The sequence below is a fragment of the Leuresthes tenuis genome, unplaced genomic scaffold (genome assembly GCF_036924035.1).
Source record: "Leuresthes tenuis unplaced genomic scaffold, fLeuTen1.0.hap1 SCAF_21, whole genome shotgun sequence".
Lineage (NCBI taxonomy): Eukaryota > Metazoa > Chordata > Actinopteri > Atheriniformes > Atherinopsidae > Leuresthes > Leuresthes tenuis.
This window is the reverse complement of record NW_027325375.1, coordinates 306,226-317,315: the sequence shown is the minus strand read 5'-3', so window position 1 is coordinate 317,315 and position 11,090 is coordinate 306,226. Positions and strand designations below refer to the sequence as shown.

General features: G+C 42.0%; 1 protein-coding gene across 1 annotated transcript; it reads right to left on the bottom strand.

The window, feature by feature from the left end:
• Position 1: 1 nt before the first annotated feature.
• On the bottom strand, positions 2–9,469 carry LOC140280281 (uncharacterized). Its single transcript, XM_072375585.1, has 5 exons — positions 9,098–9,469; positions 1,700–7,581; positions 791–1,573; positions 156–664; positions 2–27 (listed from the first exon to the last, which is right to left on the bottom strand). Exons 1-5 carry the CDS (start codon positions 9,374–9,376, stop codon positions 2–4), a joined length of 7,479 nt encoding a protein of 2,492 aa, XP_072231686.1. The 5' UTR covers positions 9,377–9,469.
• Positions 9,470–11,090: the final 1,621 nt, after the last annotated feature.

The following is an 11,090-nucleotide window of genomic DNA, read 5'->3' as shown; positions in this document are numbered from 1 at the left end:
TTCAAGTCTGCCTCTTTGAGTCTGGAACTGAAGGATGAGATCTTTGAGTTTACTTTTCTCTCTGATTATCCCATCAAACAGACTGCTAGCGTCTTCTCTCTTCTTTTGTAACTCAGACTTGGTTATTTCCAACTGCTCCTTTTGCTCTTTCATACCTTCCTTTGCTTGTCGTAATATGTCAGATTGTTTCTGGATGTCCGACCTCATCCGCTCCAAGTCCAGTTTCTCTGTGTTCATCACCTCAGTCATTCTGTCCATACGCTGTCTGTACTGTTTCTCCTCTGCTTTAAGTTCACCCAGATCTTGTTTTCCCAAGTCAACCCATTGCTTCCTTTTATTTTCCATGGCTTCTCTCCAGGTGATGGTGTCTGACACAATAGTTTTTAGGGCTTCCTTTTCTCTCTCTAACATCTCAGTGTAAGAGGCCATGTTTTCCTTCTCTTGGTTAAAGGCTGCAAGCTTTTGCTCCAACAGATTGCACATCTTTCCAGCATTGTCGCTGTTTTGTTGCAGTCGGACCATTTTCTCTTTGATATCTTGACTCATTCTTTCTTTGAGTTGTTGGAGTTTCATTCTTAGAGTCTGTGTTGACTCGATTTCATTGAAGAGTCGCTGTTCTCTTGTATTCAGCTCAGATCGTTCCTCTTCCAGTCTTTGCTTCTCGCTTAAAATCAGATGTCTTTCTTTGTCATTTTCCATCTTCATCTGATTAAGCTGCTCTTTTTCTCCACGGATGTTGTTCATTGTGGCTTCAACCTTTTCTTTGCTCATCTTTATTTGACCGTCCAACTCTTCTCGCTCTTCCTGAACTTTTTTCAATTTTTGGTCGAGATCTTCTGTCATTCTTTTCAGTTCTTTGTCTTTGCTTTCTCTTTCTTTTTGCTGAGAGACAATCACATCAACAACACCTTCAAGTCTGCCTCTTTGAGTCTGGAACTGAAGGATGAGATCTTTGAGTTTACTTTTCTCTCTGATTATCCCATCAAACAGACTGCTAGCGTCGTCTCTCTTCTTTTGTAATTCAGACTTGGTTATTTCCAACTGCTCCTTTTGCTCTTTCATACCTTCCTTTGCTTGTCGTAATATGTCAGATTGTTTCTGGATGTCCGACCTCATCCGCTCCAAGTCCAGTTTCTCTGTGTTCATCACCTCAGTCATTCTGTCCATACGCTGTCTGTACTGTTTCTCCTCTGCTTTAAGTTCACCCAGATCTTGTTTTCCCAAGTCAACCCATTGCTTCCTTTTATTTTCCATGGCTTCTCTCCAGGTGATGGTGTCTGACACAATAGTTTTTAGGGCTTCCTTTTCTCTCTCTAACATCTCAGTGTAAGAGGCCATGTTTTCCTTCTCTTGGTTAAAGGCTGCAAGCTTTTGCTCCAACAGATTGCACATCTTTCCAGCATTGTCGCTGTTTTGTTGCAGTCGGACCATTTTCTGTTTGATATCTTGACTCATTCTTTCTTTGAGTTGTTGGAGTTTCATTCTTAGAGTCTGTGTTGACTCGATTTCATTGAAGAGTCGCTGTTCTCTTGTATTCAGCTCAGATCGTTCCTCTTCCAGTCTTTGCTTCTCGCTTAAAATCAGATGTCTTTCTTTGTCATTTTCCATCTTCATCTGATTAAGCTGCTCTTTTTCTCCACGGATGTTGTTCATTGCGGCTTCAACCTTTTCTTTGCTCATCTTTATTTGACCGTCCAACTCTTCTCGCTCTTCCTGAACTTTTTTCAATTTTTGATCTAGATCTTCTGTCATTCTTTTCAATTCTTTGTCTTTGCTTTCTCTTTCTTTTTGCTGAGAGACAATCACATCAACAACAAATTCAAGTCTGCCTCTTTGAGTCTGGAACTGAAGGATGAGATCTTTGAGTTTACTTTTCTCTCTGATTATCCCATCAAACAGACTGCTAGCGTCTTCTCTCTTCTTTTGTAATTCAGACTTGGTTATTTCCAACTGCTCCTTTAGCTCTTTCATACCTTCCTTTGCTTGTCGTAATATGTCAGATTGTTTCTGGATGTCCGACCTCATCCGCTCCAAGTCCAGTTTCTCTGTGTTCATCACCTCAGTCATTCTGTCCATACGCTGTCTGTACTGTTTCTCCTCTGCTTTAAGTTCACCCAGATCTTGTTTTCCCAAGTCAACCCATTGCTTCCTTTTATTTTCCATGGCTTCTCTCCAGGTGATGGTGTCTGACACAATAGTTTTTAGGGCTTCCTTTTCTCTCTCTAACATCTCAGTGTAAGAGGCCATGTTTTCCTTCTCTTGGTTAAAGGCTGCAAGCTTTTGCTCCAACAGAGCGCACATCTTTCCAGCATTGTCGCTGTTTTGTTGCAGTCGGACCATTTTCTCTTTGATATCTTGACTCATTCTTTCTTTGAGTTGTTGGAGTTTCATTCTTAGAGTCTGTGTTGACTCGATTTCATTGAAGAGTCGCTGTTCTCTTGTATTCAGCTCAGATCGTTCCTCTTCCAGTCTTTGCTTCTCGCTTAAAATCAGATGTCTTTCTTTGTCATTTTCCATCTTCATCTGATTAAGCTGCTCTTTTTCTCCACGGATGTTGTTCATTGCGGCTTCAACCTTTTCTTTGGTCATCTTTATTTGACCGTCCAACTCTTCTCGCTCTTCCTGAACTTTTTTCAATTTTTGGTCTAGATCTTCTGTCATTCTTTTCAATTCTTTGTCTTTGCTTTCTCTTTCTTTTTGCTGAGAGACAATCACATCAACAACAAATTCAAGTCTGCCTCTTTGAGTCTGGAACTGAAGGATGACATCTTTGAGTTTACTTTTCTCTCTGATTATCCCATCAAACAGACTGCTAGCGTCTTCTCTCTTCTTTTGTAATTCAGACTTGGTTATTTCCAACTGCTCCTTTTGCTCTTTCATACCTTCCTTTGCTTGTCGTAATATGTCAGATTGTTTCTGGATGTCCGACCTCATCCGCTCCAAGTCCAGTTTCTCTGTGTTCAGCTCAGATCGTTCCTCTTCCAGTCTTTGCTTCTCGCTTAAAATCAGATGTCTTTCTTTGTCATTTTCCATCTTCATCTGATTAAGCTGCTCTTTTTCTCCACGGATGTTGTTCATTGCGGCTTCAACCTTTTCTTTGCTCATCTTTATTTGACCGTCCAACTCTTCTCGCTCTTCCTGAACTTTTTTCAATTTTTGATCTAGATCTTCTGTCATTCTTTTCAATTCTTTGTCTTTGCTTTCTCTTTCTTTTTGCTGAGAGACAATCACATCAACAACACCTTCAAGTCTGCCTCTTTGAGTCTGGAACTGAAGGATGAGATCTTTGAGTTTACTTTTCTCTCTGATTATCCCATCAAACAGACTGCTAGCGTCTTCTCTCTTCTTTTGTAATTCAGACTTGGTTATTTCCAACTGCTCCTTTTGCTCTTTCATACCTTTCTTTGCTTGTCGTAATATGTCAGATTGTTTCTGGATGTCCGACCTCATCCGCTCCAAGTCCAGTTTCTCTGTGTTCATCACCTCAGTCATTCTGTCCATACGCTGTCTGTACTGTTTCTCCTCTGCTTTAAGTTCACCCAGATCTTGTTTTCCCAGGTCAACCCATTGCTTCTTTTTATTTTCCATGGCTTCTCTCTGGGTGATGGTGTCTGACACAATAGTCTTTAGGGCTTCCTTTTCTCTCTCTAACATCTCAGTGTAAGAGGCCATGTTTTCCTTCTCTTGGTTAAAGGCTGCAAGCTTTTGCTCCAACAGAGCGCACATCTTTCCAGCATTGTCGCTGTTTTGTTGCAGTCGGACCATTTTCTCTTTGATATCTTCCCTCATTCTTTCTTTGAGTTGTTGGAGTTTCATTCTTAGAGTCTGTGTTGACTCGATTTCATTCAAGAGTCGCTGTTCTCTTGTATTCAGCTCAGATCGTTCCTCTTCCAGTCTTTGCTTCTCGCTTAAAATCAGATGTCTTTCTTTGTCATTTTCCATCTTCATCTGATTAAGCTGCTCTTTTTCTCCACGGATGTTGTTCATTGCGGCTTCAACCTTTTCTTTGCTCATCTTTATTTGACCGTCCAACTCTTCTCGCTCTTCCTGAACTTTTTTCAATTTTTGTTCGAGATCTTCTGTCATTCTTTTCACTTCTTTGTCTTTGCTTTCTCTTTCTTTTTGCTGAGAGACAATCACATCAACAACACCTTCCAGTCTGCCTCTTTGAGTCTGGAACTGAAGGATGAGATCTTTGAGTTTACTTTTCTCTCTGATTATCCCATCAAACAGACTGCTAGCATCTTCTCTCTTCTTTTGTAACTCAGACTTGGTTATTTCCAACTGCTCCTTTTGCTCTTTCATACCTTCCTTTGCTTGTCGTAATATGTCAGATTGTTTCTGGATGTCCGACCTCATCCGCTCCAAGTCCAGTTTCTCTGTGTTCATCACCTCAGTCATTCTGTCCATACGCTGTCTGTACTGTTTCTCCTCTGCTTTAAGTTCACCCAGATCTTGTTTTCCCAGGTCAACCCATTGCTTCCTTTTATTTTCCATGGCTTCTCTCTGGGTGATGGTGTCTGACACAATAGTTTTTAAGGCTTCCTTTTCTCTCTCTAACATCTCAGTGTAAGAGGCCATGTTTTCCTTCTCTTGGTTAAAGGCTGCAAGCTTTTGCTCCAACAGAGCGCACATCTTTCCAGCATTGTCGCTGTTTTGTTGCAGTCGGACCATTTTCTCTTTGATATCTTGACTCATTCTTTCTTTGAGTTGTTGGAGTTTCATTCTCAGAGTCTGTGTTGACTCGATTTCATTCAAGAGTCGCTGTTCTCTTGTATTCAGCTCAGATCGTTCCTCTTCCAGTCTTTGCTTCTCGCTTAAAATCAGATGTCTTTCTTTGTCATTTTCCATCTTCATCTGATTAAGCTGCTCTTTTTCTCCACGGATGTTGTTCATTGCGGCTTCAACCTTTTCTTTGCTCATATTTATTTGACCGTCCAACTCTTCTCGCTCTTCCTGAACTTTTTTCAATTTTTGGTCTAGATCTTCTGTCATTCTTTTCAATTCTTTGTCTTTGCTTTCTCTTTCTTTTTGCTGAGAGACAATCACATCAACAACACCTTCAAGTCTGCCTCTTTGAGTCTGGAACTGAAGGATGAGATCTTTGAGTTTACTTTTCTCTCTGATTATCCCATCAAACAGACTGCTAGCGTCTTCTCTCTTCTTTTGTAACTCAGACTTGGTTATTTCCAACTGCTCCTTTTGCTCTTTCATACCTTCCTTTGCTTGTCGTAATATGTCAGATTGTTTCTGGATGTCCGACCTCATCCGCTCCAAGTCCAGTTTCTCTGTGTTCATCACCTCAGTCATTCTGTCCATACGCTGTCTGTACTGTTTCTCCTCAGTGACAGTTTCCGATTTTGCTTTTTTGATTTTCACCCCTTCTTTCAGTGTTTCTGGATCACGTTTTTCAAAGTCAGACCATGTCTTATCTCTGTTTTTAATTTGATCTAAATTCTTTTCTTTCTGTAATGCTTTTCTTCCTTTTTTCTCTTCTTTTTTAACAACTTTACTTTCCCATTTCATACTCTGTGCAGGAATGTTACCCTCTAGATTCTCTTCCATTAATAACAGCTCCTTATCATTTATATCTCCACTGATCACATTAAACCTTTGACTTTGCTCAGTGTTTCCTTCCTTTTCTTTTATCTGATGACTTTCCTCAGTCATATCAACAGTTTTTTCTGTGTTTTTCACTGTTTCAGCTTCATTTTCCATGTACTTCTTCTGTTTAATATTTTTTGGATGGTCTTTAAACTCAGGTTCCAGTTTCCTTTTACCCTTTAATTCCATTTTTTCCTCTGTATTTGTGTTCATACCAACCTGACGCTGTTCTGTGTACTTTAGTGTTTGTTCTCCATCTTTGGGGATCATCATCACTTCGTCTTTCTCCATCTTGACAACATGCTCTTCTTTTTCATTCTTCTCCTCATGTTTCCAGGAGATTTTCCTCTCTTTGATCCTCTTTAATGCACCTGTAATAAATTCCCGTTTTCTTTTTATGTCCCACTTGATATCAGTCGTCTCTTTCCTTGACTGTTGGATGGTTTCTGCCTGGACCTTAACGTCGTGTTTTAAGCCCTCCATCACTGCACTGATACTTTCACTTTGTATATTCAAACTCTTACATTTTTCAGTCCACATCTGAATCAGTCCCCAGTGCTTCTGAATCTGGTCAGGATTTTGTGTGATGGCTGACATGTTGGACTTGAGCTTTCTGATCTCTTCACTTTCTTTTTTCAGCTTGAGCTTCATGATCTCTAGTTCATCTCTTTCTCTGATTATTCTCTCCAGTCGCTGGTCAAGTTCCTTCTTTTTTCTCTGTGTTTGTCTCTTGAGGGCATCCATTTCTCCTTTTATCTCAGCCTGCTCCTTTTCAATTTCTTGCCCTTTTTGAATGTTTATTCCAACAAGCTCTTCTTTCTGTTGTTTCATTTTCATCTGCAACACTTCTAAAGCATGCCTCTCTCTCAAGGTTTTCTCCAGTCTTTGGGCCAATTCTCTTCTTGTCTTTTTGGTTTCTCTCCTCAGAGATGCCCTTTTCTCCTTTATTTCATTTAAAAACATTTCATTTTCCTTCTTTTCTCTCCTGATCTTTCTGAATATATGTTCACTTTCTTTTCTCTGTATTTGTAGCTCAGACATCAGAATCTCCATTTCTCCAATTTCCCTTTTCGATAGTGTTCTGCTTTCATCAAACTTCTGTCCTTCGGTAGTTTCTCCTTCACGCTGTGGATGTACTTTAGCTTCTGCTTGCTGTGTTGTTATTCTGGCATCTTCTCTCTCTGCTTTAAACCGCTCTGTCAGCATTTCATTCTCAGCCTGGTATCCAAATCCTACCATTACCCTGATTTCTTTAGTTCTGCTACTCTCAGTGTTTTCCAGTTTCACAGCATCAGAAACTTTCTCATGACTCAGCTTTTGCTTCTCGACTGATCTTAAAAAGTCAGACTGTTGTTCAGCCAGAGAACTTCTCTCATCCTGCATTATCTTACTGATAAATTTATCTCTGAGTTGTGGTTCTTTCACCTGTTTCGGCCTTCTTTCGTGCACGTTTCCCCTTTCTGTCGCTTCAGAGTCTGGTCTCTGCAGGTCATATATTTCTGTGATGAGCCTTTTCATCGTTTGACTTTTTGCCTTCATATGTTCTGAATGATGCGTTATTTGTCCCTTTATTTCATCTTCCTGCTCCTTGAGTTTAGCTATCTGATTCTCCACCTCAACCTTCTCTACATTTAACAGCAGATTTGATCCCTCACAGGCTTCCCCGACCGGAGACTGGTCCTTCACATCCACCTGCTTCTGTAAGTAGATCTCAGAGTATTTCTGCTCATGTTGTTTTATCTCCTCAGTTTGATTCAGACCTTCTGAAGTCGTAGGATGCTGCACAGCCTCTTCTGTCTCTTGTTCTTCTGGTTTGTATTTGTCAGACGAAGTCCCGGATGTTTGATCTTTCTGGTCGTCTTTGTGAGTTTCTTTCTGAAGTTTACATGTATCACATGTGTACATGTGGGTCCGATTGATTGTAGACTGTGTCAGTTTCCATCTGCTCACACAGTTTTTCATTGATGCCAGTTTGTCCTTCACAGAAAAAGAATTATCATACCATTATATTACTCTTGGAAACTATAGAATCAGATTTGTGCCAATATCAGAAAATGTGAAGAGAAATAAGTCAAAATGAAGCAAAAAAATGTCAAAATTACAAAAAAGTTTTTAAAAAAAGTAGAACTTGTGATTTACAACGATTTAATCACACAATGGTCTTTTATATATTTTTAAATATATTCTTTTGTCTTCGCTCTGCTTCATGCTCACTGATCAGAACTTTCCAGCTCTCTCCTTTTTCTTTGCACTCCTTCAACAATTATCACAGGTTGGACGTTTTTCGAGAGATTTATTCCCATTAGCTGATGAATTCTTGAGTGTTCTGCATAGATAGTGACTTTCCAGTTTTGTTTTGGTGCCGCTGAGCAGCTGAATTAATGTGCTCTCACCTCTTATTCACTTGCTAGATTGGATTCTTACAAAATTGAACAAATTTACAATCAAAAACTGCTCCATGCATCTGTTCCTTCAGGACTGAACTACTGTAATTCCTTATTATTGGGCTGTCCCACAGATTCTCTGAAAAGCCTCCAGCTGATCCAAAACCCTGCAGCCAGAGTTCTGATGAGATCTAACAGCAGAGATCATGTTTCTCCAGTTTTAGCTTCTCTTCATTGGCTCCCTGTTAGATTCAGAATAGAATTTAAGATTCTTCTCCTCACATATAAAGCTCTTAATGACCGAGCTCCATCACATCTTAAAGATCTCACAGTTGGATATTTCCCCAACAGAGCACTTTGCTCTCAGGCTGCAGGTTTCCTTGTGGTTCCCAGAGTTTCTAAAAGTAGAATGGGAGACAGAGCCTTCAGTTATCAGGCCCCTAAAAGCAGAATGGGAGGCAGAGCCTTCAGTTATCAGGCCCCTAAAAGCAGAATGAGAGGCAGAGCCTTCAGTTATCAGGCCCCTAAAAGCAGAATGGGAGGCAGAGCCTTCAGTTATCAGGCCCCTAAAAGCAGAATGGGAGGCAGAGCCTTCAGTTATCAGGCCCCTAAAAGCAGAATGGGAGGCAGAGCCTTCAGTTATCAGGCCCCTAAAAGTAGAATGGGAGGCAGAGCCTTCAGTTATCAGGCCCCTAAAAGCAGAATGGGAGGCAGAGCCTTCAGTTATCAGGCCCCTAAAAGCAGAATGGGAGGCAGAGCCTTCAGTTATCAGGCCTCTAAAAGCAGAATGGGAGGCAGAGCCTTCAGTTATCAGGCCCCTAAAAGCAGAATGGGAGGCAGAGCCTTCAGTTATCAGGCCCCTAAAAGCAGAATGGGAGGCAGAGCCTTCAGTTATCAGGCCCCTAAAAGCAGAATGGGAGGCAGAGCCTTCAGTTATCAGGCCCCTAAAAGCAGAATGGGAGGCAGAGCCTTCAGTTATCAGGCCCCTAAAAGCAGAATGGGAGGCAGAGCCTTCAGTTATCAGGCCCCTAAAAGCAGAATGGGAGGCAGAGCCTGATTACTCCTCATGAATAACTGTCCACTGCTAAAAAGACAGAAAACAGACTTACCGCGTATTCTTTCACTTCTTCTTGGTTTATTCGCTGCTTTCTTTGGGTTTGGAGTATTTCCTCCCTGCTGCTCTTCATCTCTGCTGCACATCTTTCCATCTGAGCTTTCATCTCAGCCACAGTAATAACTGTAGTCGTCATGTCTTTCATTTTCTTCTCAACCTCCTGTCTTTGTTGTTGAATTTTCATCCTCAGTATGTCTAACTCATCCCTCTCTTTCATGGTCTTCTCCAGCCGCTGGTCGAGCTCCTGTCTCTTTTTCTTCATCTGATAATTCATCCATTTTACTTGCCTCTTTCCTTCTGTACAGTCCAGTCTGCACTGCTCTGCAGCATCAGATCTATCATCCCTGGACTCCAGGACCTGCTCTGACCTCTGCTCTGACCTCTGCTCTGACCCCTGCTCTGACCCCTGCTCTGACCTCTGCTCTGACCTCTGCTCTGACCCCTGCTCTGACCTCTGCTCTGACCCCTGCTCTGACCCCTGCTCTGACCTCTGCTCTGACCCCTGCTCTGACCTCTGCTCTGACCTCTGCTCTGACCCCTGCTCTGACCTCTGCTCTGACCCCTGCTCTGACCCCTGCTCTGACCCCTGCTCTGACCTCTGCTCTGACCCCTGCTCTGACCCCTGCTCTGACCTCTGCTCTGACCCCTGCTCTGACCTCTGCTCTGACCTCTGCTCTGACCTCTGCTCTGACCTCTGCTCTGACCCCTGCTCTGACCTCTGCTCTGACCTCTGCTCTGACCCCTGCTCTGACCTCTGCTCTGACCCCTGCTCTGACCTCTGCTCTGACCTCTGCTCTGACCTCTGCTCTGACCCCTGCTCTGACCTCTGCTCTGACCCCTGCTCTGACCTCTGCTCTGACCTCTGCTCTGACCTCTGCTCTGACCCCTGCTCTGACCTCTGCTCTGACCCCTGCTCTGACCTCTGCTCTGACCTCTGACCTTCACTCTTACTTTGTTTCTCACTTTCCTCCCTCCACCTGCTGCTTTCTTCCTTCTTTATCCTGCTACTTCTTATCATTTTCACCAGATCTCTTTTCTTTATCTCAACCTCAGCACTAATCACTTCCATCTCTCTTATCTCTGTCCTGATCCTCCGTAACTTGCTGTCCAGGTCATTCATTTTCCTCTCATTACTCTGGCTCATATTATTTAGAGAATCCATCTCTGTTTTAACCAGTTTCCTATCTCTTTGTATGTTTTCTTTCTCAGTCTCTATTTCCAGTTTGATTCTTTCTATCTTAGCTCTTTCAGACTGGACATGTATTGATTTGTCTTCAAGCTCATCCAAAAGCTTCCCCATGTTTTCCTGGATACTCTTGAGTTTAATCTTCACAGGATCCAGTTTTTCAGACGTCAGTCTGTCGGTGTCTTCCTGCAGCTGCTTTGTATTTGTCTTCAGAAAGTCAATCTGACTTCTCTCTCTTTGGGCATCTTCCCATAATTGTTCAGCGTCTTTAATTGCTTGACTCAGCACTTGTCTTTGTTTTTCCATGGTTTCCCTTTTGGTTTTCGTATCACTTTCTATTTGTTTGGCTTCTAATTCATTTCTGTTTTCCATCATCTTGCCACTCTGCTGTCTTTGTTCTGTTGGAGAAAAAATGGAAAAGTTCCTTTAGGAAACAAACCAGGAGTAACACCCAGCTGTATAAAACATTCAGCATCCATCCAAATACACAGTAAAGACCTGAAGGGCCTTTTAAGCAGCGGGACCATGTCACAACACACCATTTTATATCTTTCTCTAAAAGGCTAAAGACTGCAAACAAAATAATTCAGTCAATACAAAGTAATGCAACCGATACGCTGGAAGTATCATCTGACAGGTGCACACAGAGTTTAACTGAGTAAGATTCAGGCTGTTTCATATCCCACAGAAGCTCTAAGCCCTTTGTTACTTGGATCTGTCTCCGTCTCCCTCCAGACAAGCAGCTGATCTGTAGTTTAAAATGTGTAATGATCTGGTGCCTTCTCCACATATTCTGCACCTC